The 24,450-nt window shown below is 41.9% G+C and overlaps 2 protein-coding genes across 2 annotated transcripts in view; one reads left to right on the forward strand and one right to left on the reverse strand.

Annotated features, from left to right (window-relative positions):
• The first annotated feature begins 736 nt into the window (after window positions 1–736).
• On the forward strand, window positions 737–2,578 carry LOC102225449 (tumor necrosis factor-like). Its single transcript, XM_005801802.2, has 4 exons — window positions 737–985; window positions 1,076–1,130; window positions 1,218–1,277; window positions 1,855–2,578. The coding sequence occupies exons 1-4, from the start codon at window positions 797–799 to the stop codon at window positions 2,298–2,300; spliced, it is 750 nt and encodes a 249-aa protein (XP_005801859.1). The 5' UTR covers window positions 737–796; the 3' UTR covers window positions 2,301–2,578.
• A 4,156-nt stretch (window positions 2,579–6,734) lies between these two features.
• The window catches only part of gabbr1 (gamma-aminobutyric acid type B receptor subunit 1), an 82,249-nt gene continuing 64,533 nt past the window's right edge, over window positions 6,735–24,450 (reverse strand). The window contains exons 17-24 of the mRNA XM_005801801.2: window positions 22,700–22,832; window positions 16,765–16,881; window positions 14,594–14,704; window positions 12,662–12,755; window positions 10,117–10,244; window positions 8,618–8,746; window positions 7,581–7,724; window positions 6,735–7,047 (exon numbers count right to left, since the gene is read on the reverse strand). Of these exons, the coding sequence (XP_005801858.1) occupies window positions 6,763–7,047; window positions 7,581–7,724; window positions 8,618–8,746; window positions 10,117–10,244; window positions 12,662–12,755; window positions 14,594–14,704; window positions 16,765–16,881; window positions 22,700–22,832 (1,141 nt within the window). The 3' untranslated portion in view covers window positions 6,735–6,762. The remainder of the gene's footprint in view (window positions 7,048–7,580; window positions 7,725–8,617; window positions 8,747–10,116; window positions 10,245–12,661; window positions 12,756–14,593; window positions 14,705–16,764; window positions 16,882–22,699; window positions 22,833–24,450) is intronic.

Consider the following 24,450-nt stretch of genomic DNA (forward strand, 5'->3'; position numbering starts at 1 on the left):
ATCACCTCCATGTTGTGAAACAGAAAGCGGGGAGCTGCCAAGTTTTGCTTTTCAGACTGAACAGAACTTCCAGAGGATTTTTCACCCAGAGACACAAACATCAGCTCATACAGAAAAAGAAATCACTTTAACTTCTAGCTTTTCTGATTCACTTTCCTTTGGTGTATTTTTTAAAACATATTTTTGGATGTTGAGTAAATATTAATATTAATACAGTAATTATGTTTTCCATTCCTGCCCACTGTGTGGTGGAGCTTATCATTCACCGTCCATTTGTTGTATTTGTGGTAACGTCTCTGAACTTTCACCCCTGCATTAAACTGATCACAGATCGGATCAGCGATAAACTGCTGGAGTGAAAACTGAACTCCAGGTTGATTCCGGCTGCGCAGGTCGAGGCGTGGATCACTAGTTGTTAAAGCGTCTGATGGCTGCGGCTCCAACCTCAGCTCTGACTCTGTCTCCTGTCTGCGTGTTTGTGGATCAATCTGTCCGTCTTAAAAACTCCATCCACTTTCCCATCCTGAAACCGCAGCTCCCGCCGCGGCGCAACGCTCCACACACACACCGAGAAATTCTGTGACTTCTCTTTCCTCTGCGGCGCTCTGCTGCAGCTGCGGCCTCTCTCCGCTCACTCTGTGACATAACTGGAGTTTCCCTTCTGCAAGAGCAGCCGCCACTGCATAAATACTACGAGGCGTGCTGGCAGAAGTTCATTCTAACTCAAAGACAGGCGTAAGCAGAGAGGGCTGCCGGCTCCAGCAGACTGCCAAGTGTTTCAGTCGGACACCAGAGGATGACGGGATACAAAATCACAGCGGGTGACGTGGAGGCCGGGCCTCAGGACAGGATGGAGGTCCTGGTGCAGAAGAAGTCGTCCACAGGGTGTCTGTGGAAGGTGCTGGCGGTGCTGCTCTTACTGGCGCTTTGCCTTGGAGGCGCCCGGCTGTACGTTTGGTACCAGCTCGAAAGATCACAATCAACAGTAAGGAGATTCTGCTGTATGTCTGGGTTTAATCTGAAATCTGGTTTAATCTCTGGAGCATGTTTTTAATCAATGTTTCCTCTCCTCCAGACGCAGGCAGGACACACAGCAGCACCAATCAGAATGGACTCTGATGAGACAACAGGTGAGCATCCGCTGATGTTTATTCACATGAAGACGGAAAGATTCGGTTAAGGATCATCTGAGCTCATACTTGTCTTTTCCTCCTCAGGTGCTCACTCCACGCTGAAAGAAATGAGCAAAAAAGCAAAAGCAGCCATTCATCTAGAAGGTGAGTTCAACCCAGAGCTCCCAAACATTTAATCCAAGGAAGAGTCGACCTGCTTCAAAGTTAACGTAAAATTAGTCATTAGAAAAATTACTCATGAAAACAAAAGTCTACTGAAGTACAGATAACAAAACATCATTAATGTTTAAAAATGACATCAGATGGACCAAAACATGAGTTATGTGGGGATTTTGATATTTTCAGGATCAAAATGAAGATAATTGATATAAATAACTACAAACTCAGGAAAAACAAACATTTTTCAAAATCTCAAAATCTTACCAAGGATCTTTGCTCTAGTTTCTAGTTTTAAATCAATAATTATTTGATATTTATAAAAAATTTCTAGTTCCACTGGGAGATTATTTCACTCATATTAAGACATTTCTCCCATGTTATAAGTGAAATAATCCATCAGGGGAAGCAGAACTTTTTTCATTAGTGACCTGCCTATATTTTACCAAGTGGTCTAAGATGTTTGCACTAAAACTGACAGAAATATTTGGTAATATTTGATGTTTTTACAGTGTTGACCCACCTGCGGCTCCAAGGTAGAGATTTAACTTGTGAATCGTTTCAGGTCATTACGATGAAAAAAGCAACGCGACGGCCGTGGAGTGGCGCGACCGCGTGGGCCAGGCCTTCTCTCAGGGCGGTTTCCGTCTCCATAACAACCAGATCATCATCCCAGAGAGCGGCCTGTACTTCGTCTACAGCCAGGTGTCCTTCCGGGTGTCCCGGTCCAGCGACCAGGAGGGCGAGTGGCGCCCGCCGTCCCTCAGCCACCGCGTCCGCAGGATGTCTCAGGCCATCGGAACCAAGGTGTCCCTGCTGAGCGCCGTGAGGTCGGCCTGCCAGAACGTCCAGGAGGACGGCGAGCGGTCGGGCCACGGCTGCTACAGCACCATCTACCTGGGCGCCGTGTTCCAGCTGGCCAGAGGGGACACGCTGGAGACGGAGACCAACCAGCTGAAGGAGCTGGACACGGACGAGGGGAAGACCTTCTTTGGCGTGTTCGCGCTTTGAGCTGCTGTGAAACTAAGAGACTGATCCTGGACAGGATTTATAAAGAAAAATGCACATTTTTACACTTTTATTCCACCTGAAGGTGATGTAGAAATGCTAACATCTCCATGGAGATGGAACTAGACTTTATGAACTGTAACAGTTTGAAACTTTATCTCTGTTTTAGGCACTTTTTGACTTTATTTATGTTGATCTCAGATTGTAAGACTAGACTTCTGCTGTAGCAGAAATTTCTCCACTATTTACTTGTATTTATTTATATTTATTGCTATTTAAGTTGAAGGGATTTTTGGTTTAATATTATATTTAATATGAATAAAAATGCATAAAAAAATCAACAAAATCTGAAGTAGATTTCTGAGACTTGAGAGACTTGAAGCCTCGTTGGAAGTTCCAGTTTGCACACAAACACACACACTCTCTTAAACACACACACACACGCCCTCTCTCTCTTAAACACACACACACGCACGCACACACTCTCACACACAGAGTTGGCAAAAGTTGTTTGAAATTCCTCTCCAGCCAGCAGATACTTCCTTTGTTAGCTCACAGCAGCGGAGGGGAATTTCCTGCTCGTTTTCAGTGACCCACTGACTGCTGTGTCAGGTGGAGGCCCGCAGAAGTCTCAGCCCAGATCGGGTTTTCCCCGGTGCCGCCCCCTCACAACCCACACACACACACACACAGTCACACACCCTGCAACCTTCCTCCTCTCCTCAGCCACCATTACCACACACTCTGCCTTCAGTCAGCTGGAAACTGACACGACAAGGGAAGCTGTTTTCTGTGTGTGTGTGTGTGGGTGGGGGTGTGTGTGCGTGTGTGTTGTGGGATCATGGGACTACACCACAGCTGGTTTGCATCACACCATCATCATCTAAAAACACACTTGAACACAAACAGTGGCAGCAGTGGGAGCGATTTGTCTGCGTTTGCGCCCATCGTCCCAGTAATGAGGCTCCGGCTGCTGAAAACAAACCCCAACTTTCTGCTTAATGAGCTCTTCCTTGTGTTTCCGCTCCCACAGGTCATCCAGAAAAATGTCTCCACACAAACACTGTCGACCTCAAATGATAAACCACTGAAAAGGTCTCAGGAAGTCAGAAAACAGACATGTGGTGACCCCTAGTGGAGCCACAGGAGACGGCTTCTCAAGTGAAAAAACTATTTATTCATATTACCCACATATTAGCATACACATACTCTGAAATATATTAACATTTAAGATCTTTAGATATAGTGTGTACAAATATCCCCAAATCCATGTTTATTAGCATGTATGTGCAGGACAATAGAACATTTCTTGTGGTTTTGCTGCATTCATATGTTACACAATCCGACCCACTGAGCAAAAACTTTAAAACTGAACATCCGTCATCGTTTGGGATAAAGTGCAGCTTCACAGCCAGCAGCTGGAGAATATCTGATAAACTTGTTTAACCTGCAGATGGAGCTTATTGGTCGTTCCTTCAGAACAAAAACTGATTCTCTTCCTTCATCTTTAACTTTGACACGTTTGCAAAAAGTTCGAGGACAAAAAGGAAAACAAAACCTGAAATCATTTATGGTTTTTAAACATCTTCATAAAAATTAGAAAAAGCTCACAGAGATGAAGTGCAACAGAAATCATGCGTTTATTCACAAAGCTTTGCAAAAAGTTCTCACACCCCACTGACCTTCACATTGTGTTCCCACAGACCTCAGGTGGCTTTTTAGGATTTCATGGCCAGCAGGAAGTAGTGCAGAAATGTGAGAAGTTGCCATGGCAACCATTAGTCGGCAATTTGCCACATAAGGGAAACAGAACAAAGAAGAAGCTCCTTTAGTCATCGTTTTACACTACATGTGTGGGAGAAACTAGCATTCCTCATGCCGCCTGTGGTTGGCATGGTGGTGGCAGCATCATGCTGTGTAGACAGATGGAGCTAAATCAGGACAGTCCAGGAAGAAAACCTGAGCTTCACCTGCATTCTACAAGCTATTCACTCACCGGTGCTCTTTACACTGGCATGCCACACTTTTCAGATCTAAATCAGTTAGAAAAATATAAAATTTTCCTTGAAAATTCGGACTACTTTTTCAGATAGTCCCAGTAAAACACGATGATGCTAAAATGTGAAAATGTTCAGGGATGTGAGACGTTTAGCAAAGTGCTGCTGCAACTGCGGGACTTTATGATTATTATCTTCTATATTCTGCAGTAAGAGAGCAAACTAAGCTGAAGCCGAGCAAATGTCAAGCAGCTTAAACATTTTATTTAGACGTTTAAATTAGGTGAAGAAACATGTTTAGAGTGTTTGGCTCAGTTAAAGGCCGTTTCAGGAGGATTTTTTCCTGCTGTTGAATCTAAAACTGCATCTTTCTGACATCCAGCTGAGATCAACTGCAGTCAAACGTTACTCTGGATTCAGAATAATTCACTAAACGTTTTTCTGCTGCTCAAGTCTTGACCCAGCGCTGAATAACCAATTTACGACATGACTGGGGTCAAAGGTCGGTTAAAGTATTTTATATATTGAAGGTTGTGTGAAACTCTGAAGATAAGTCCTGGGGCTGTTTACTGAGGTCAGACAATCCGATAAATGAGAAACTTCAGCTGCATAAAAATCTTTGTCGGTGGCAGAGATTCAGGAACGATGCGTTCAGGACACTGTAGGAATTGTTAGCTTTATGTAGCAACACAACACAATGCATCACGATGAGAAGTGTGTGTCAGTCAAATCAGAGCTTCTCTCTTCTATCAGCCACAGGGTTTCACATGTAATGATTTAGTCTGTGATCACGACCTTTTGACCCCTGGGGGTCTCTATACTGAGACACCTGGAGACAATTTTTTTTTTTCATCTTTAGCTTCAGATCCCATCATGTCTCTAAGGTTTTATCCTGCCACCATGTTTCAAACAATTACGGTTCTGATCTGTCCAGAACCGGCAGCGGTTCTGATCTGTCCAGAACCGGCAGCGGTTCTGCTGTCAGCCCCTCGCTCTTCCTCACCTCTGCAGTCAGTCTCTCTCAGCCGTCCTTTTAACGCCACATTGTGAAATAAAGCAACTGGATTTTAAAATGTAAAAAATCATAATTAAAAAATGTAATAATTGATGCCAAACTTATTAAAATCCTTGCAATACTTTCTGCTGCATTATGTAATAATATTATTAGATTGTGCAATTAAAAAATAGGGGGGTAGCTCTTTTTTATAAATGATGATTTAATAATGTGGCACATTATGTCATAAACTGTTTATGTTCATTCTAATGATTATATTTCTAATAATCATATTGTAAATCACATCTGCATTTACATTGAAACTTTGGCCAATAAATGCAGAGTTTGGTTCAGAACCACCATGTTGTTCAACTCAAAATATTTTGTTAGATTTTGTGTCGATTATTACTTTACGGTTTAATTAATTAATTACGGTTTTAATGATGTTTTATTACGTTTTAAAGTCTGATCTTATTACATTATTATATAATGTGGTATTGCATTCAGACTCGTTCCACTGCGTGTCGACATGAGAAATAAATCACGTGAAACGCCACGCTGGCATCATTTATAGATTATGATCGGATCCTTTCTGCTGATTTAACTTCAGGAAGCAACAAGCTGCACGTCCCTCATGAGGGTTTAATGAAGCAGGAAGTTTCTCATCTGTTTGATTTTAAAACACCAGAACCGGGTCAGAAACTCAGCTGGATGTGTGGCTTCAGTAAAACTGACCAATAAAGAGCCTGTGTGTGTTTTCATAACTGAATAATCTCAGATTACAAGAAATTAAAAATCCCCAAGAAAGGAAACATGAAAAACTAACGAAGCTTCAGAAATATCCCAGCTCGTCTCTTCTGCTCTCCATTTATCATCAAGGTTTATATTGAAATGCAGGATGGACAACAGACATCCACACATGCTGACCCCTGACCTTTAAGGTATGGCTATTAAATAAATCACATGACAACTTTTGGATAAACGTGGCGTTCCCAGGAACGTTGAATAAAATCTGTACATTGCTTTTATCAGTCAGTAACTTTCAGTTTTCTCCTGAAAAGTGAACAAAGAATCAGACGACACCTCCATGACGAAACAGATCGAATATCACAGAACGATAAAAACCATCAACTGCATGAGGAACAAACCCCACCAGACAGAGACGAAATCGCAGAAAAACACAAACACGCACGTTTTTCCAACAACATCCCCGTCTCCACGGAGAGCGTGAACGTTCAGACGACCTCTGACCTCTGGAGGTCAGAGACGCTCGCTGCGGCCGCCATGTGTGCTTCGTCTCTGGGTTTGGATGCAGAACGGTGAGGACGGGTTGACCTGTGGGCTCCTGCCCAGCAGAGTGACCGTCACAGTCGTGTCCTGTTTGTGTTTCGTGTGTCCACCCACCCCCTCCACCCCCTCCACCCTCTCAACCCCAGAGCCCCCTGATCCCCCCGGCCTCCCCCCGCCTCACCGCCTACTTGTAGAGCAGCGGGATCTGGCTGTTGTGACAGTGGTTGCGGCTCATCTTGCTGTCCGCCGGGTAGAGGCTGGACGAGTTGGAGAAGGATGGCGGCAGGGAGTGATTGTCCGCGGCGGGGTTGGGGTATCCTGGAGGGGGAAGCAGCGACTTGGGGTCGGTCTGGGAAGCGGGCGGCGGGGCGTTGTGGTTCTGATTCTGGCCTGAGGTGGGTTGGCGGCGGTTGCGTATTGCCTGACGCTCGGCCAGCTGGTTGCGAAGTGCAGACACCCTCTCTTCTTTCTAGAAAACCCAGTGACAGGAAAGCTTTAGTCTTCTAGCGACTGCAGAGTTCTTCTTCTGCTCATTCTTATTCTGTCCAACTCATAAAGCATTAATGTCAACTACCTTGTTAAACACAGCAACAAAAGGAGCAATACAAGCACAGAGGGCAAAACGCAGCAACAAAAAGCAACAAGAAATGGACTTTCTCCTAAACCAGAACTTAAGTTAAACTGGGATTTTATGTGAAAACAACATTAATAAACAACAAAAATAAAAGTGATGATAAATTTGTTGCGTTGTGTGAATTTTGTTGACCCTTCGCAGCCACCGTAAAATATACTTTAATATGCATGAATATGGTTGAAGCTGCATTAGCACTAGCATTAGCACAGAGGCTAACAGAAGCAGTTTAGCTAATCTCTGGGGGAACAGCCAATCAGCAGTGGGTTCTGGTGTTCAGTGGGTTCTGGTTGGTGTTCAGTGGATTCTGGTGTTCAGTGGGTTCTGGTGTTCAGTGGGTTCTGGTTGGGTTCTGGGTAAAGCTCCTTCACCTCCTGGATGATCTTCTGCAGCTCCCGGTTCTCCCGCTCCAGCTGCCTGGACTTCTCCTCGTCGTTGTTGTTGGTGGACGATCCGGTCTTCAGCGTGTCCTGCTGCTCTGACTGCCACTCGCCGCGGGTGATGAGGCGCCGCATCTGCACCGTGACGAAACAATGAATGATGGACACAGCTGGGAAGTAACTAGTTACATTTACTCAGTTACATTTGCATGAGTAACCATTCGGGAAAAAATACTTTTTGGAGTATTTTTGCTCCTTCTTACTTCTACTTGAGTAACTTTACGATAAAGTACTGCTACTCTTACTAGAGTAACATTTCTGGATACTGTAATCAGAGTAACTTCAATAAATGAAGAACAAATTATATGTTTAGTTTTAGTTTTATTTCATTTATAAATGGTTTATTGATGTAATGAAGTGATGTGTGTATGAAGGTTGCAGCTAAATGTAAACAGTAAATAAACTACATTAAACTCTTGAGTTGATTTTTTACCAAATACTTTTTTACTCTTAGCTGAATAATGTTTTGCACGGAAACGTTTAATTGAGTAAAATATGTTGAAGTAGCATTACTCTTAATTGAGGACATTTTTCTGTACTCTGCCTCCTCTGATGATGGATCCGCTGATTCCTTTGTAAACATCTGCACCAGTTTTTGTGAAGTCAGTTTTTCCTGCAGGTTTTCCTGGTTTCCCAACACTGTAAACTTAAGTTTGATTTGCTTTTGCTGCAGAAAGTCATCTACTTCTATATGTCATACCGTCTTTAAAGTTTTATTTTTGAGGCACAAAACAATGTTACGCATTGGAAAGAAAGCTTTCTTTCCAATGCGTAACATTTCCCTCTTCACCTTGACATTGCAATACTCTCTCTAACAAACTGGAAGACATGAAGAGAAAGATGCACTTCACTCAAAATACTGAAATCTGAATTTTTATCCGCTCAGTCTGAACTTTGTTCTGACAGGTCTGACCTTCATTTATACTCCACTGTGACGGTTTGCCTCATGCTATCAGGCTATCAGTCACCTTCGGTACAAAGAGCACCACCAGAGTGATGTAAGCAGAGAAGACGATGGCGAGCGAGGCGAAGGCGAAGGAGGCGTCTTGCTGCGAAGACAGGATCATCGTCACCGGTGCCGTGATCAGGCACAGCACCTGCAGCCGGAGACGCAGCACCGGTTAGAAACAAAGGACAGAATCACATCCATAAAAGCATTAGGCATCTGTTTATCATTCCGGAGAAGAATCCCGAGTGAAAACAGCATTAAAAAGTCATGACCGAGGCGGCGGCCGGCGCTGTCGTCTCATCAGAGCCGGAAGCTCACAGCTGAGCGGAGAGGAAGACGCTCCCCTGCAGACCCCATTAACTATTGACATCTTCATAAAACTGAAATGTGTGCATCATAACACTAAACACACACTTCTAACTTGTCTCTCATTATGGGGCCGAGTGATGAAATGAGCACACGGGCTGTTTTTATTGTCCTTATAAATTATTTGAAATTAAACATAAATGTATTTTTTAATCAACAAATCAGCACAGTTTAGGCCGATGCAGGCGCTCATTAAGGAGCTTCTGTTACTTATTATTCAGTTCAGAAGAAGAAAAATATCTGAATAACACACAGCAAAACAAAAGTGGCTCTGAACTCCTCTGGAGTTAGAAGTGACAGAAACCACTTATTGTTTTCAGACATTCTACATCCATTCCAAAGTCGCTCCATGTCAACCGTGTCAGGAAATGGCAGCGAGTGTTTCTCTAAAGTGGCTATGGAGAACATAATGGCACCTATTTCAGCTGAAAGTGCATCCTAGGTGCCTCCATTTAAGGTGATTCACTTGGTATCAGCCGCCCCTGAAAGATGTTTACCACAGACGGCTATCTGCATTAACGCTCTCCTTCAGAAGCCAAATTGCTGCATTTTCCTGCGAAAGGCCGAGCAGATCTATAGAAGGCGCGGTGCGTCCAGTCGCGTCCCGCTGTGCACATTCTGCTTATTATTTATGCTGAGGAATAAAGCTGAAGTGCTGCACTGTGTGCATGAGCAGCAACAGACTGCAGCACAATACAAGTTGGATTGTATTGATTTTTGTTAACAAATGTCTTCAGAGATAACCGTGTCGTTGCGGCACAAAGCGATAGTTTGCGCTGTGAGTTTAGCAGGAATCTGTTCCTGTGAAGGAAAACTTCACAACAAGCTGCTGAAATCTGTTCCAACTTCCTGATTGGCTCCAACCAGGAGCTTCAACATGTTTATGCAGCAACAACCAGGAAAGTTTAAGCTACCTTTAGACGGTGTGCTGTTTAAGTCTTTGCTGGAGGTCAAGTTAAATGTCTTCCATGAGAATGGACTGCAGAGCGGTGATGAACCCACTGACAGATATACTATGACCATTTTGTGCTGTGAAGCAATAAAAATGGCTCCTTATTGCTGCTTTAATGTTGCTCAACGTGCTGCAAACTGCGGCAAAGCAGGGAAGCAGAAACGGCAGCGCAGCAGACAGGAGTTTCTGTTTGGACTCACGGCTACGTTGTAGATGGCCATCCCCACGGCTCGATGGTCATTGATCTTCTCCGTGGAGACAGACTTCGTCTCATAAGCCAGAAAAATCCCCAGGAGCAGCAGCAGACCTTTGTAGCCATAAACCACGCCTAACAGAAGATAAAGAACGGTTAGAGCAGGAAAACATGAAGTGAATAAAAGACAGAGGGAGTTACTTTCTAAAGTAAATGTAATAAGTCACTGTTATTTTAAACAGACCAGTTTGTTCCACATCACTCTGCTATAGTGAAGTTTGAGTGAACTGATATAACTGCATGAATACATTAAAATGTTTGAATTAACAGTTTAATAAAATATTAACATACTAAAATATGTCACTAGGTCTATCAGTAACTCAGACGGTAAGTCCAAAAGGCAGCAGGTGAAACTTAAAGCTTCCTGAATTTCTTCCACCAGATTTAGTCCAGTTGGTTTCAGACATCAGAAAGTCTTTGTTAGATTTGGAAAGATGATTTGACATAAAATAAACTCATTAAAACAGACCAAGTGAAAAAAGAAAGTACTTTTATCTATAAAACCTTTAAAATAATTTATTTTAGTTTGTTTACCACAACTATATCTAAACATCTTCAATTAATTTCATGTGCAAATTCTGTACTTATGCTAGCATGCTAATATGCTACACAAAAAATAGTTTTAATTTTTTTTACCAAGATAAAGGAAATTAAAGGGATTGTATTAAATGGATATTCAAAATGCAAAACAAGACAATTATGTGATAAAACACTTTATCTCATATTTTATTTTTGATTCACTTTCAATTCAGTCTTTCAGGAAATTAGTGATCAACAGTTATTACTTTTATGTACATGATAAATTTGTAATGTCAACCATTAATGTTCTGATAATTACATTGATCATGTTTTAAAATCGGTGACAGTCTGCGGATCGTTTCATCTTCACTTCTGTTTAATTAATAGGTGGCCATTAATAAGCTGAACTTATTAGTAATGCAATGTTTTATAACGGATCAAATTATAGAGTTTATGTTAGAATGTGTCAGTATTACTGGATTGAACTGATTTTGTGTTAAAAAAAATCATTCCTATATTTTTGTTTGCAGTATGCATTGCTAGATTTATTGTTAATCAGCACTATTTAAATAAATAGCAGGAGCTGATGGTACATGCTAATGCTCTTCGCTAACCTGGAAACAAAACATGAGAATAAAAACCTTTTCAGAAAATTAAAAGTCTTAAAAGGGAAAAACTTGCACAGCTAATGCATTAAAGTGTTCGAATAATCAGACATGTTGATCCCATGTGAGAAGAAATATCTGATTGCCAGTCAGTAATATTAGTAATATTAGTAATGTTAGTAATGTTAGTAATGTTTATCTTGTATTATATTATATACATATATAATCCATTTCCTAACATTCTTGTATAATCTGTATAATCTGTGCATATAGCTCCCATATTTATATTTATATTTATATTTATACACAATATCTATATCTCTTTGCTATAACCCCTTATAGTCCATACATACATAGTCTTGTACATCTGTAAATAAATATTATATCTCGTAGAGCACTTCTGGATAGATGCAAACTACATCACGTTGCTTGTACTTGTGACAGTGCAATGACAATAAAGTTGAATTCTATTCTAATATTAGTAATATTAGTAATGTCAGTAATATTAGTAATATTAGTAATGTCAGTAATATTAGTAATATTAGTAATGTCAGTAATATTAGTAATGTGTTTATAAGGTTCCACAGGAACGGATCTCATGTCCCTCAGAAGGCGGTCGGTCTAACAGCTGTAAATGCTGGAATTAAGGAAACTCAACAAACTCATTTCCTTACTTTAGCATAAATTAACATTTATTTACAAATGACTAGAATAACTTAAGCAGGATTTTTGCAGTGCAGTTTTTGTTTTTCTGAAGCTTCTGCAAATTTTAACCTGAAGAAAATTTCTCAAATTAATTCACCAATCAAGGCTGCTTTTACAAGATGTAATAAAACAGCACTATTAAATCTGTTTTAGGAAAGTCTGAGGTGCAATAAAAAAAGAAACAGATTTGAAATGTGGCCAGAGGCGAAAATAATAAAGATGGGAGAAAAGCGGCGAAGCGTTTAAGATCAACCGCTCCTCCAACTGCCTGCCGTTTCCTGATACAGCCTGAAATTACTCCTCCATCTTCTCCTTCTGAGGGGGGGAGCGACGGGGCATTGGCCCAGTTTGTGACCCACATTGTTAGAATTTCAGAACTATTTCTCTTTCATAAGAGCAGCCACGAAATGCAACAGAGACAGACAGATGCAGAAGAAACGAGGGTGAAAAGCCGGAGTGAAAGCTGGAATCAAACCTAACTGTGTGATGAGAGACCCGTTTAATTTGCAGTGAAAGGTCGTGACGTGTTTGTGTGTGTGTGTGTGTGTGTGTGTGTGTGTGTGTGTGTGTGTGTGTGTGTGTGTGTGTGTGTGTGTGTGTGTGTGTGTGACAAAGATACGGAGGGCGAGCTGAGAGAAACGGTGGAGAGGAGAGGACAGATACCGAGCCACGTGTTCATCTTCTCAGAGCTGCAGTGCTCCAGCAGAGGCTGGATCAGGACGTCCAGGTCTTCTTTAGGTGCCTCTCTGGTGAACTTCTGCTCAAATGGTGGGCAGGGAGGAGGAAGAGCAGGGAGGAGGAAGAGCAGGGAGGAGGAAGAGCAGGGAGGAGATGAAGAGCAGGGAGGAAAACAGAGATAATAAGAAACGATGAGACAGCAGCAGAAAAAAGCAACGTAAGCCTGAAGCTGAGAGCTGCAGGTCGATCCTGTCGGGTCCAAAGGTTCCTCCCACGGCTCACACAGACGATACCAGACATCCAATACACAGGAAATATGAGATTATAACTTCCTGTAGAGTCTGACTGGAGTAAAGCTTAGAGTAGATTTATTCACACTCCCCTGAAAATCAAGCTGGAGGAATTCACTCAGTGTGTCATACACACCATGTAAAATTAAACTTAAACTAATTTATACAGAGAAATATATATTTGAAAAGCAATAACCTGGTTCCACGTGTTCACACTCTAAACTAATACTTTCTAAAATCACACTGCAAAAACACTAACTTAAAACTAACTTGCACAGATAAATCAATCATTCCTAAATATTGATAAAAAGTCCTGTCAGGTTATTCCACTGATGGAGAAAATGTCTTAAGGTGGAACATGCAGGATTCAAACCCAGAACCTTCTGGCTTCAGGCAGCAGTGCTGCTAACTGTGGCGGCCATCTTTTAATCGTTTGTTTGTTTTCCCCAAATTAACCAAAAATCAACTTGGAAATGATTCAGGAAGGCAGAAGCAGATGATTCTGTGCTGCAGGCGACAGACGTGTCCTGTATCCTCACTCTGCTGCAAAACAACATTGAGGCCTAGTCAAAGTCCAAAACTAAATCTGACAGAAAGTCTGAAGACGACTGTGGATAAGAAATGTTTTCAAATATGAAAGATGTAGCTGGTATCCTGGGATTACATACAAACACGTTTAATCTGAAATGACCAGATAAATGATCCACTGCAGAAATGTTTTTCCTGAGAGAAAAATACTAAAATCATGAATGTCTTCAGAATATTTTGACCAGGATAGAATTTTGGGAGAATTTTTAATTATTTTGCTTTTGTTCGTTTTACTGCAAATCTTCCCTGAACTTTTTAAACTAAATCTGGGTTTCTTCAGCTTTTTTATTTATTCATTTTTAATCTCACATGGAGATTAAAAACCTCTTTTTGCCTGTGATCTCAGTCAAATATGTCACATATTTTACTGTTTGATTTTTGGTCACAATTTGTTTTCTCCTGTGTTGAAATCCTTTTTGTTTCAAGAAACAAAATTTACCGTACAATTTTCCTGTACTGGATAGAAACACACAGATGGAGCGATTTTAATAAAAGCAAAGATAGAAATTGATCAGAATGAATTTTGTTGCTGGTTTCTGAAACAGGCTGTGAAAAACAGAAATCAGTTTCTGCTCAGGATGGGAAAAGTTTCCCTTTTGTTCTGGTTTAAACAAAAACAACCTTTTATTGCTTCAACTCGTATTGAAGAGCTTAAAATGTGTCATAAATGTTGAGGGCTAATGTTATTAAGAATTAATGTTAAAAAATGAGGCATTATTTTAACATTAAAACATTTTTCTATTTCTGTTGCAGGACTTAGAGGCTTTAGCTATTTACTTTCTGATTTAAACTGTTTCTCTGGTTCAACCAAACATGTTTGATTTATTAAACATGTTTGATTTATTAAACACATTAGTCCAAATGAGTTTGTTAAATGGCTTCTGTTTTCTCTGTTTTACAACCTGCATTGATCTAGTTTCTTGTTTTGAGGCCTTTGAATGAGGAAATGAAAACCGCCGCTCTGTCAGTCACGCCTCGCCGTCTCATTACTCAGCGGCTGAACACAAAACCATGATCTCATCCGTCTCTCGTACTCTACCTCGACCGTGATGTGCAGAGGATCCACAATCTGCCAGATCATGAGTGACAGGAAGTCGATGGCCAGCAGCACTCCAACTGTTGCGTAGAGTTTCCACGGCTCCAAGGGTTGCTGTGAGAGTGGGAGCCAAAGACATGCACAAACACAAACACAAGAGTCATCACTATCCAAGGGCATCACGAGCCGCCCGGCAAACAAAGACAAACTGCCCGGACAAACAACACGACAGGCGTCCTTGTGATTTCTGGATGACTGGGCACAAATTGTCTCTCTGGATGTGTGTCTTAGCCAGGCGGACGTGAGCGTCCGAGAGGATTCAAGTGTCCGAGTGTGTCTGCAGGCGACACACAGCGCTGCAGTGGCTATATTTGTGCTGCCACCTGAAATCATCGTCTGAACACACAGAGTCGACTCTGGTGTGGACTGTGTGGATCTGGAGCCGAGCCGTGATGGAAGCAGAACAAGCAGGGCTGGAAACAAGCGTCCTTCTTTTAATTTAACGGCTTACTCACAGCTCCTCTGACACAGCAGCGGCCAAGCAAGCATGCGATGACTAAAACGGAGCGATAAAAGAAAGGAGGAAACTCGTTTACAGCACTTCTCCTGAGCAGCAGGAGGAAAGCAGCCATTCTCCTCTCGGTTTGGGAAACTTTCTTTAAATAAGCGCGCTGAGCTCTCAGGCAAATTGCCCTTCTGCGGACATGAAGGGAGCTGAAAGTCAACCTGATTCGACGCGCTTTAGCTCCAATAATAAACCCCTGAAGGTTGGATTTCTGCATGGAAATTTAATGCCCATCCATATTCATAAATACTCCATAAATGGCTAAATCTCTTATTCTTCTGCTTAGGTCCTAGAAATCTCCACAACACACTGCCGAGTCCCTCGGTAGCTCCAGGAGACACTGTGTTGGACGCACACTTCAACATCTGCTTTGTACTTGCATGAACAGCATCTGGAGCTGCATGTTGGTAGTTTTATGTCACATTGTTGAATAAAGACGCTTCCCGAATCCTCAGCAAAGCTTTGTTATGGCGATACAGGCTCTGCAGCTCGGCCCTGCTCTCCTCCGCTGCCTCTGCCGCCTGCAGGCAGGATAATCCCTCCATGCTTCCAGCAGAGCAGCACAATTAAACTGCTGCTCAGCTGGCAGAGGCTACTAAAATGTAGCTCGAGGCTATCGCCCAGCCAAAGCCAGACACCATGACTGAGCGGCTGAAGGTGACCAGAGCCGAGGCGACGGCTCATTTGATTTCAGTCAAATCATGTCTAACACGTTCAGTTCAAGGTGACAGAGGCACATCATCGTCATCATCATCATCATCATCACCATCACTGTCTACTTGGCAAACAGGTGAGGAAGAGTTACAGAAAACCACCAGCTATCGGGCGGTTAGCTGCTCTGGAGGCCGCGGGGCGAACTGCTAGCAAAACATCATTTACGTTAACCTTTAAACACTTCGCTAGGCTAACGCGCTACTGGCAGCTAATGCTAAAGTGGTAAATGCTAACTTCAACAAAATGTGTGATCATTTCTAACAACAATCAGCACTAATTTAATTTTGACATTATCATTTTTACACGTTTAATAATGTTCTATTCACTTCCTGTTCTCTACCGTTTTATTTTGTTCCAGTTTGTATTTAAAATGACATTACTGGAAAAAACAGGAGAGCAAACGGAACAGAAAATTCAAAATAAAAGCAAGAATATAAAGGCCAAACTACTTAAAGAACTCTTAACAATCGATAACTAAAACTTAAAAAGGACGTAGGACTTTATTCAACTGAAAGTTTACAAAACAGCCAAGTAAATTAGCACTTTAAAATATATACAGAAAACTGTGTTTAAGTGGGCTAAACGTTTTCAAAGTTAGCAAAAGTGCTAAACAAAAAGTTAGCTCCACTACTAGCGCATTAGCATGGAGGTGATGTTTCGTGAATCCTTCAGGTTTTCCAAACTGGAATTTCACGTTTTTGATGTTTCAACTCCAACATTTCATTGTAAAATTTAAACTTTATTGTTAATTTTTTTTCTAACTGGTTAATGAGATACTAAATTTACAACTTGTTGCTGAAGATTAGCAGCAATAGACCGACGACTAGCGTAGCTGTGGTGATAACTGGATTCCTGGAATCACGTCAGTGCAGCAGGCGGCTCGGCTCATCCATACCTTCTTCTTCTCCTTCTTCTCGTCCTTCTTGGTGAACAGGGTGTGGACCCACCAGATCTTGGTGAACATGCTGCCATAAGCGAGGCTGAAGCCGAGGCCGAGCAGCCACAGGCGGAACTGCAGGAGAAACATAAAAACCTTGTTTTTATTTTAAATATTTCTCATTTCAAGATGCAGCTGAGATTTAGGAAATGGGAACATAGTGGAAGAAAACACTGAATAATTTATTAACCATTAAGTTTTCATTGCAGGAAGGTACTGACCAGCGTCAGGAAGATATTTGAATGTATGAAGAAAACCAAACTTAAGCTGAAAATCATGTTTCTGATTTCTTGGATGCTTCACTTTGCTTTGAAAGCAGCTCTTCATTCTCCACTTCCTGAGGGCGTCGTCTGGACCTCTTCCAGCGTGTTGGAAGGAGTTCTTACATATGCTGAGCTTTTCTTGGCTCAGTTTACCTCACTCTGACTGCCTCACATCAGAGGCTGAGAAACCTCTAGCTAACCCCTAGTTTACCTCTGTTAACTAGTCAAACATCACTAGTCTGAGTTAGTTCATCTGAAAACTGACAAGTCAAACATTCAGAAACAAAACTTCAAGATCTGAGCAGCTGATGCACTGAAAAACACAAAATCTTACTAAATATTTCTGTCTGGTTTCTGGTGCAAATATCTTAGTGAATTTGAAATAAAGCAAAAGTAATTTACAAGAAACTGTTCAGCAACGCATAGGAGCTTCGTTTAATAAATATTCATTGAGTATTGATGAAAGTGCTAGCTCCACAGGCAGATTATTTCACTTACAGCAAAAAAATCTGCCAGTATGAATATTAAGGAATTATTGACTTAAAACAAGTTTCCATATCTTGCTAAAAAGCTACTTTTTAGCAAGATATAGAAATAGTTAGTTTGTCTTTGACTGGAAACAAGACACAAATACTTGGCAGTATGTTGCGTTTTTGCAGTGACGTGACTGCAGTTTAATGCATGATTATAAATGTAGTCGATGTTTTGCATGTCAGATGTATTTACAGACAGAGAAGCACCAATCTGTGCAGGTGAGACATCTCTGGCTCTCAGAGCTGCTGGAAGTTAAAGTTTTTTCTCAGGACATTCCTGAATCCTGAATGAGCCTCTTGTGTGTCTGGATTTCAGAGCAATGTTTCTAAGTTGAACATGATGGTAAACAGAGGCTGAGCGAAGAATCAAAGCAACATGTTAAAAGAGTTAATAAATTAGTTCATAAGTGGAGAGAACTAAATAAACAGATGATGACTGAAAGAACGAGACCCCAGATACAAACGTCTCCACATGAGCCTCCATCCGCGGACGGTTGGGAGTTCAGAGTCGAGCGTTCAGACGACCTGCTTTCTTGGGACAAATTCTAAAATCTAAAGGCATGCTAGCAAGTTTAAGCTAGCTGGGCAGCTAGACCAGTTTACTGTGCGACACTGAGAACACGAACACGGCCGAAAAAATAAACTTTGCACAGACGTGTCCAACTGACATCCGCTTTGAACTTTGACTGAGTCTAAATCCGGTTTGTGGGAACCTTGAAGCTTGATTTAAACTTGATGCATTTATATTCCACACAGAAAACAGACATGTATAATCTGCTCAAAACACTTTTAGCAGCATTTATAATCTGTTTTGCTCATCTTCTGCTAGACTTTAGGCCGCAACAAAGTTAGAAGTAAAAGTTGCAGTTGTAACATGGTGAACATCTGTGAGCGTAGTCGTCTTTATAGTCTGAATTATGAAGGAGAGAGACTTTGGAAAACTCCATCAAGAGGAGATTTTGCTTGTCCGCCATGTTTTTTCACTGGAACTGCCCATGGGGCAGAGAATGTGGTCCAGGCAGAGGAAACATGGATACCTTTGGGATTTTGGTGCAATGTCTGTTTCAGTCAGGTTTAACAAAGGAAGTGACTGTTGAGACTTAGTTGCCTTGGTTACGTCTAATCAGGGGATTTTATGTGCACCTGTTTACATGATCCTTTTTATAAACAGTCCAGGTCATCAAGCCTGATATAGACAGACAGAGGAGCAGCAGGAGGCGAGACGTTTGAGGAGAAGAGAGGAAGAGGAGATCCAGGGCCGAAGGTGAGAGTCGGAGCAAAACATGAGAGAATAACTGGACAGAGACAAAGAGCCAAGAAACCACAGAAATGGAAATCTCCCTTCTCGCCTCCGCAACACAAAGGCTCAACATGGGTGACACAGACGCACTCCCACTCCTCATTAGAGCTGGGTTCCCGGCGCCGAGCTTTTCTGGCAGACAGGAAGTCACGGCTTCTGCGCCCAGAACCAAAATACTTTCAAAAAGGAAACAAACTCTAAACTTTTGCTACGTTTCATGTGTACATGCTCAGAATCGCAAAGAAAGCTCCTCACAGGTCGGCAGGTTTCTGTCTGCTGCAGAACGAACGCTGCAGTTTTAATGGAAACTAATAGTTGTTGCTGAAAAACGCAAAATTCTTCCAATGAAATGGTAACAACTGGCTTACACATATGCCAGATTTAGGATAACAGAATAAAATGGTGCAAAAACACATTTAACATTTATATATTCATATCAGAATAAACACTGGGCTTAAATTAAAGGCTCAAAGGTAATAAAATATACATGTCTCACTGTCAGTCACTAAGGAGAACGGTGATATTTCAAACTGCTGACATAATTAAAACAAGACAAGACCAAATATCAATGAGCATATTTTAGGAACGCTGGTTTCAACTCTTCATGACCTCAATATTAAAACGGCATAATGTCCCTCACACAGCGCGCTGTCAAAGTAAAACGGATGATTAAATTGTTTTACTGACTGAACAGCAACTTTTTTACAAAGCAGGACTGAAACAAAGCAAGATCTGATATCTAATGTCTGCAGCGCTAACTGATTCATGCTAATGCTAACCTTTCATAGAGGCAGCATTAGTTTTACCAGGTCTGCCTCATTAATTTATTTTTAAATACTGAACAACAATTCAAAAGCAGAAACTGGTTAAACTTCAGTTTGAGGTTAAAGTTTTTCCAGTGACCATTAACAGAAGGATAAAAACAATTAGTTTAGTTTATGCTGCAGTTCTGTATCCGTGACATTAGGAGAGCAAACAGGACAATAAGATAAACTAGAACTATTCTCCAGTTTAGCAGCTTAGTCTTTAGAAAATAAGACGTTATGGATTAAAACCTATGAAAATGTGTAGCAAAGTAAATGAAGAACAGGTTTAAAGGAATTGTTAGGAGTACCATAACTGTGCTGACTTGTTTGGCTTTGTGATTTCCTTGCAATATAGTCAAATCAAAGACAGTATTTCTCTAATATTTTATTGCTACCGTCATGTGAGACGTTCCAGTGGACTTCTGGTCACTCAGCTGTCTGGGTCACCTGGTTTTCTGCTGAAGGAGTTTGTTTCTTCTTAGGCTTTAACAGATAAGCTGATGTTTATCTGTGTGATAAAATGGATCCTCTTCTTGCTAAATGATCCACTTTGGGATTTCTGCTGTTCCAGTGAGACAGAGGCGAAGCAGGAAAGCAAAATAAGATATTTTCTTTAAGAAAGACCAGAAAACACAATAGAAATGAGTCAAACCGCTGACTGTTGATCTGTTGCTGACCTGCAGTGAATGAGCAGAACTAGTAATCTGTTGAACCAGGATCCTGTTGCTTAGAGGTGGAGAAGTTTCAGTCATGTTGTTATCTTCTCATTTTCTGCCTCACATTTAAAAATAATCACACGCATCCCAAAAAGGTAACAAGCTTCAGTTTGTTCTGTGTTTCAGAAATTTGGATTTTCACTCTGAACCGTTTCAGGTTAACAGCGAAAGGTGAGAAAAACAGAAATCTTCCAGTGAGCAGCAGCTGCTCCTTGATTTCAGGAGTCGGAGCAGAATGATGAGGGTAGTTCAGATGATAAAAAGGCAACAGCACCTCTAACAACCACTCATCACAACCCAGAGCTGCAGATTCAGTCCCTGACGGAGGGGAACCTTGAAGCAGATGGCCTACAAAGATAGAGGACCCACCGGGTAGCGCTCCTGTCAGCTGGGAACCAAAACTGGGGCAACGGCTCACACTGGCTCAACTTAACTGGACAATAAGAGGGTAGAGAAAAAATGTTGCCTGCTTTGATTAGCCTCAATTCTAGCTGCAAATTTCAGACCGACGGGTCAGAATTTAGTGTAAAAAACATTGAGTGTGGATCCATGCTGCTGGGCTCCAGCTGGACGATGCATCAGGTCACAGAGTTCAAATCATCGTAATCTGGTTTCTGGCAGGGAACCGCTAATAGGAAACTAGCTGCGCTAACACTAAAACACTGGTCATAGAGCATGAATATAAAAGTCTACCAAACAAATTAGAATCTATGCAAAAAAAACTTTATTTAGATGAAGCTAAGTGGGCTAAATATTTTCAAATTTAGCAAACACACTAAACAGAAAAGTTAGTTCCTTGGGTTAGCAGCAGGTCCTCCACGGTCACCATGTCTTCATCCAGTAGAAAATACTCATAATACTTCTGGTGGAAGGACAGATTGACATCACGGATATGCAGCAATCAAATCTGCATGAAAACAGAGAATCCTAGAGGAATGTCAGAGTCGGATCTGCGCTCGGCAGAATGAAGCAGAACTAAGAAGTGTGCAGGAACCGACCTGAAGAAGGATTTATATCAGAAAGAGAAGCCTGCTGTCAAATGAAAGGATCAGAGATGGAAAAGGACGACTGACTGGTTGCCATGGTAACCCCTGTCTTTTCCAGGGGAGTTGGTCGGGTTGGGTTTCAGGGCATCACCTTTCTCCACAGGGAAGACAGAAATGCAAACAGTAATTTCCTTCCTGTCTGATCTTCTGTCTGCCACGGCGTGGGTCCAACAGTTCTTCATCCGGCTGGTGTGGACCGGTTCAGGACCGGTTCAGGACCGGTTCAGAGATTGTTCCAGATGTCTGCCACTATGATGTCTATCGATCGCTGGTGTCTTCAACCTTCTGGCTGCTGCCTCCCTAGAGTCTAGTTTACCTCCAGAGGAACCCAGTGAGCAGCGAGGCGTTCTGTGGCCGTCTGCAGAGCCTCCGGAACGGACCGGCTCCGGTACGGACCGGCTCCGGTACGGACCGGCTCCGGTACGGAGAAGGGACGAACTCTGTGAGTTTTCCACAGCAGTCTCAGTCATTATCTTTTGTTTTTATCATGACAACAGACAGATGTTTGTTAGGACCAGAGCAGAGACGAGACGCCACGGCAGTTCAAACCATCTCAGTCGTAAACGAGTAGAGGATGTGACCCTAGAGATCACATCCTCTACTCCAACATCCATTAAACCAGGCAGAGATTTACAGAGAGGAAGCAAAAGCAACTGAGGCGGACCAGCAGAGCATCTAATGGTGTCATTCAGGACGTGTGGAATATCGTCTCTACTTCCTGGAAACTGAGCTGTTAGCATGTTAGCATGAGCCTGACATCAGCCTCACAAAGCTAACTGCTGCTAAAGGTCCGTCCTGCCCACAGCGTCACCTTATCAACAAACAAGTTACAACAACATTTAATTTCTCTTTGGGATGAATGAACTATTTTTGACTTTGAACCTAACAAATCAAAATCAGTCTTAGAAGTTGGGAGATGGTTGATTCGGTTTCTTCTTTAGACTTTGACTCTGCTAACGTGAAAATCTGGAAACCTGAAACCACCTGCTGCCGCAACTTGGGTATTTGTTGCAACTTCTGAGCAAATAGAGGAAACAATATGAGAGGAATGAAGTCAGGCACTTCGTTACCTTGGTAACATCTTATCAGGTGATTAGAAATCCACTTGTTGAGACAGAGAGAGGAGAAAGATGGATGTATGTGGGAACAGATGGCTGTAAAGCCCTCTCCTCTCCATCCTGCCCTCTGCCCCCCCGTCTCCCCGGTAACAGCCCCCCTCCTCCTGTTACCTGGCAGACGACGGGGAACTGCGGTCTGTTGACGTGGTGCCGATCAATCCCCAGCGGGAACACTGCAGCCAGCGCCATCATGCAGCCCACCGCTGTCATGTTGTTCAGGTAGGGCTGAGAGTTCTGGATGTAGCTGCAACAGATTCACAGCGAACACAGTCACACACACACACACACACACACACCCCGACAACAACACTGCTTTCTGCTGGGAGGTGAAATTAGAAAGGATATGAAAGGAAACAAGTCGGATGAAATGTTCTGATTTTTGTTAACCGTTTTCTGCTTTCGTCTGGTCGTCTTTTGTCACTCTGAGAAAAGGGGCTGAAAACGGAAAGACTCCAGGGTTTCTGCTCTGAAGTGTGATTTCCAGGCACGAGGCTAATTAGTGTTGACAGAAGGCGACGTGTTGTCGTCTGTGCAACAGGACAGTTTCAGGTGAAAAACTATTTTTTCCAGAAAGAAAGGAAAATGTGTTGCGTTGTCTGCAGACGCCCCAGAGAAGCAGAAAGCATTATTTTTCCTAATTAACTGTGAATTAGCAGAAATGTGTTGCTTTCACTGCAGAACGGCTGATCACAGGCAAACTGTGCACAACTAAAGGTTCGTGAATTTAAATATGAATAAAATCATCATTTCATAAAATAAACCAACAATGAGAGCAGTTAGTCATTCACAACACCTAGAGATACATGAAATGAAAGCAGATTGATTTACTGTCATCTTCCTCAAAACCCTCAGATTATGAATAAAAGTCAGACGATGGAGAAGACTGATGATGTTTGATCTGAGGTTTTATATTACATTACAGGCTGTCACTTTGTAATTCACATAATCTGAAGTTAAAATGGTTCTTCAGACGCATCGCCTTAACGGGAAGCTCAACGATGTTCTGACAGATCTGGGAGCAATTTGGAGGTGTGTGTGCCATTACACAGTTGGAGTTTGCAAATTTAAAGATAATAAAAAAGAACATTTCCTTACAGAAAACTTTAGTCCTGAAACCACAGAGCTAATCCCAAACTGCCTTACAGTCCGTGACTGTTTCCTAAAATCTCTGCAGAGGGAGAAATTTCTCATCCAGTCAAATAAATTACAGAGTTCACAGGTCCGTCCCTCCATTTCACAAACGTTTATTTTATATATATAGGCAAGAATTTCTGATTTTATCTCATCATATTCCCTTTGGGGGCGTTTATCCATCGGCTGTGTTGAACGGAGGTTTTTGTTTTTATGTCCTCCTCTCTGCCTCTAAAATCAGTTTTGGCTCCATCTGATGGTCAGACAAGCTTTCATCCTAATTAAACCAACATGAGTTAACAGCAGGAGCGAGGTGACCAGGCGTATTAAAGTTGAATCAAACTTCTCCAGCCGCCGTGCTCAGAGGATTTGCGCTGCAGCTCAGAGTCGGACTCCTAATCTTTCCTCCGCTGACCTTCCCTCACGTCGCCCTGAGGCCAGGCCGCTTATTTACACCGCAGCAAACACACATTAGCATATAAACACATTTACTAATGAACACTGACCTTAATCCAACCTTTTAATATGTCTAAAACTTTAAATGCCGTCAGATTTCCGATCACCTAATCCTCTTTGCTGCAGACGACTGTTCTGCATCTTTAATTATAATTCATCCAGGAAAATGATTATATTTTGTACGAGCAAACGGGATTCAGTTCTGCAGGTTTAGTCGGTTTAAATGTGTAAAAATAAACTCCAGTTAAATCTGTCATCCATAAACATGTAAAGGT

This window comes from Xiphophorus maculatus, chromosome 3 (genome assembly GCF_002775205.1).
Source record: "Xiphophorus maculatus strain JP 163 A chromosome 3, X_maculatus-5.0-male, whole genome shotgun sequence".
In the NCBI taxonomy this organism is placed as follows: domain Eukaryota; kingdom Metazoa; phylum Chordata; class Actinopteri; order Cyprinodontiformes; family Poeciliidae; genus Xiphophorus; species Xiphophorus maculatus.

What these genes read in the sequence shown, in the direction of transcription:
- LOC102225449 (XM_005801802.2), top strand. Translation starts at nt 797, where the DNA reads ATGACGGGATACAAAATCACAGCGGGTGACGTGGAGGCCGGGCCTCAG. An exon ending in TCGAAAGATCACAATCAACA is followed by an intron (nt 986 to 1,075) that starts GTAAGGAGATTC and finishes CCTCTCCTCCAG; the next exon opens with ACGCAGGCAGGACACACAGC. An exon ending in AGCAGCCATTCATCTAGAAG is followed by an intron (nt 1,278 to 1,854) that starts GTGAGTTCAACC and finishes GAATCGTTTCAG; the next exon opens with GTCATTACGATGAAAAAAGC.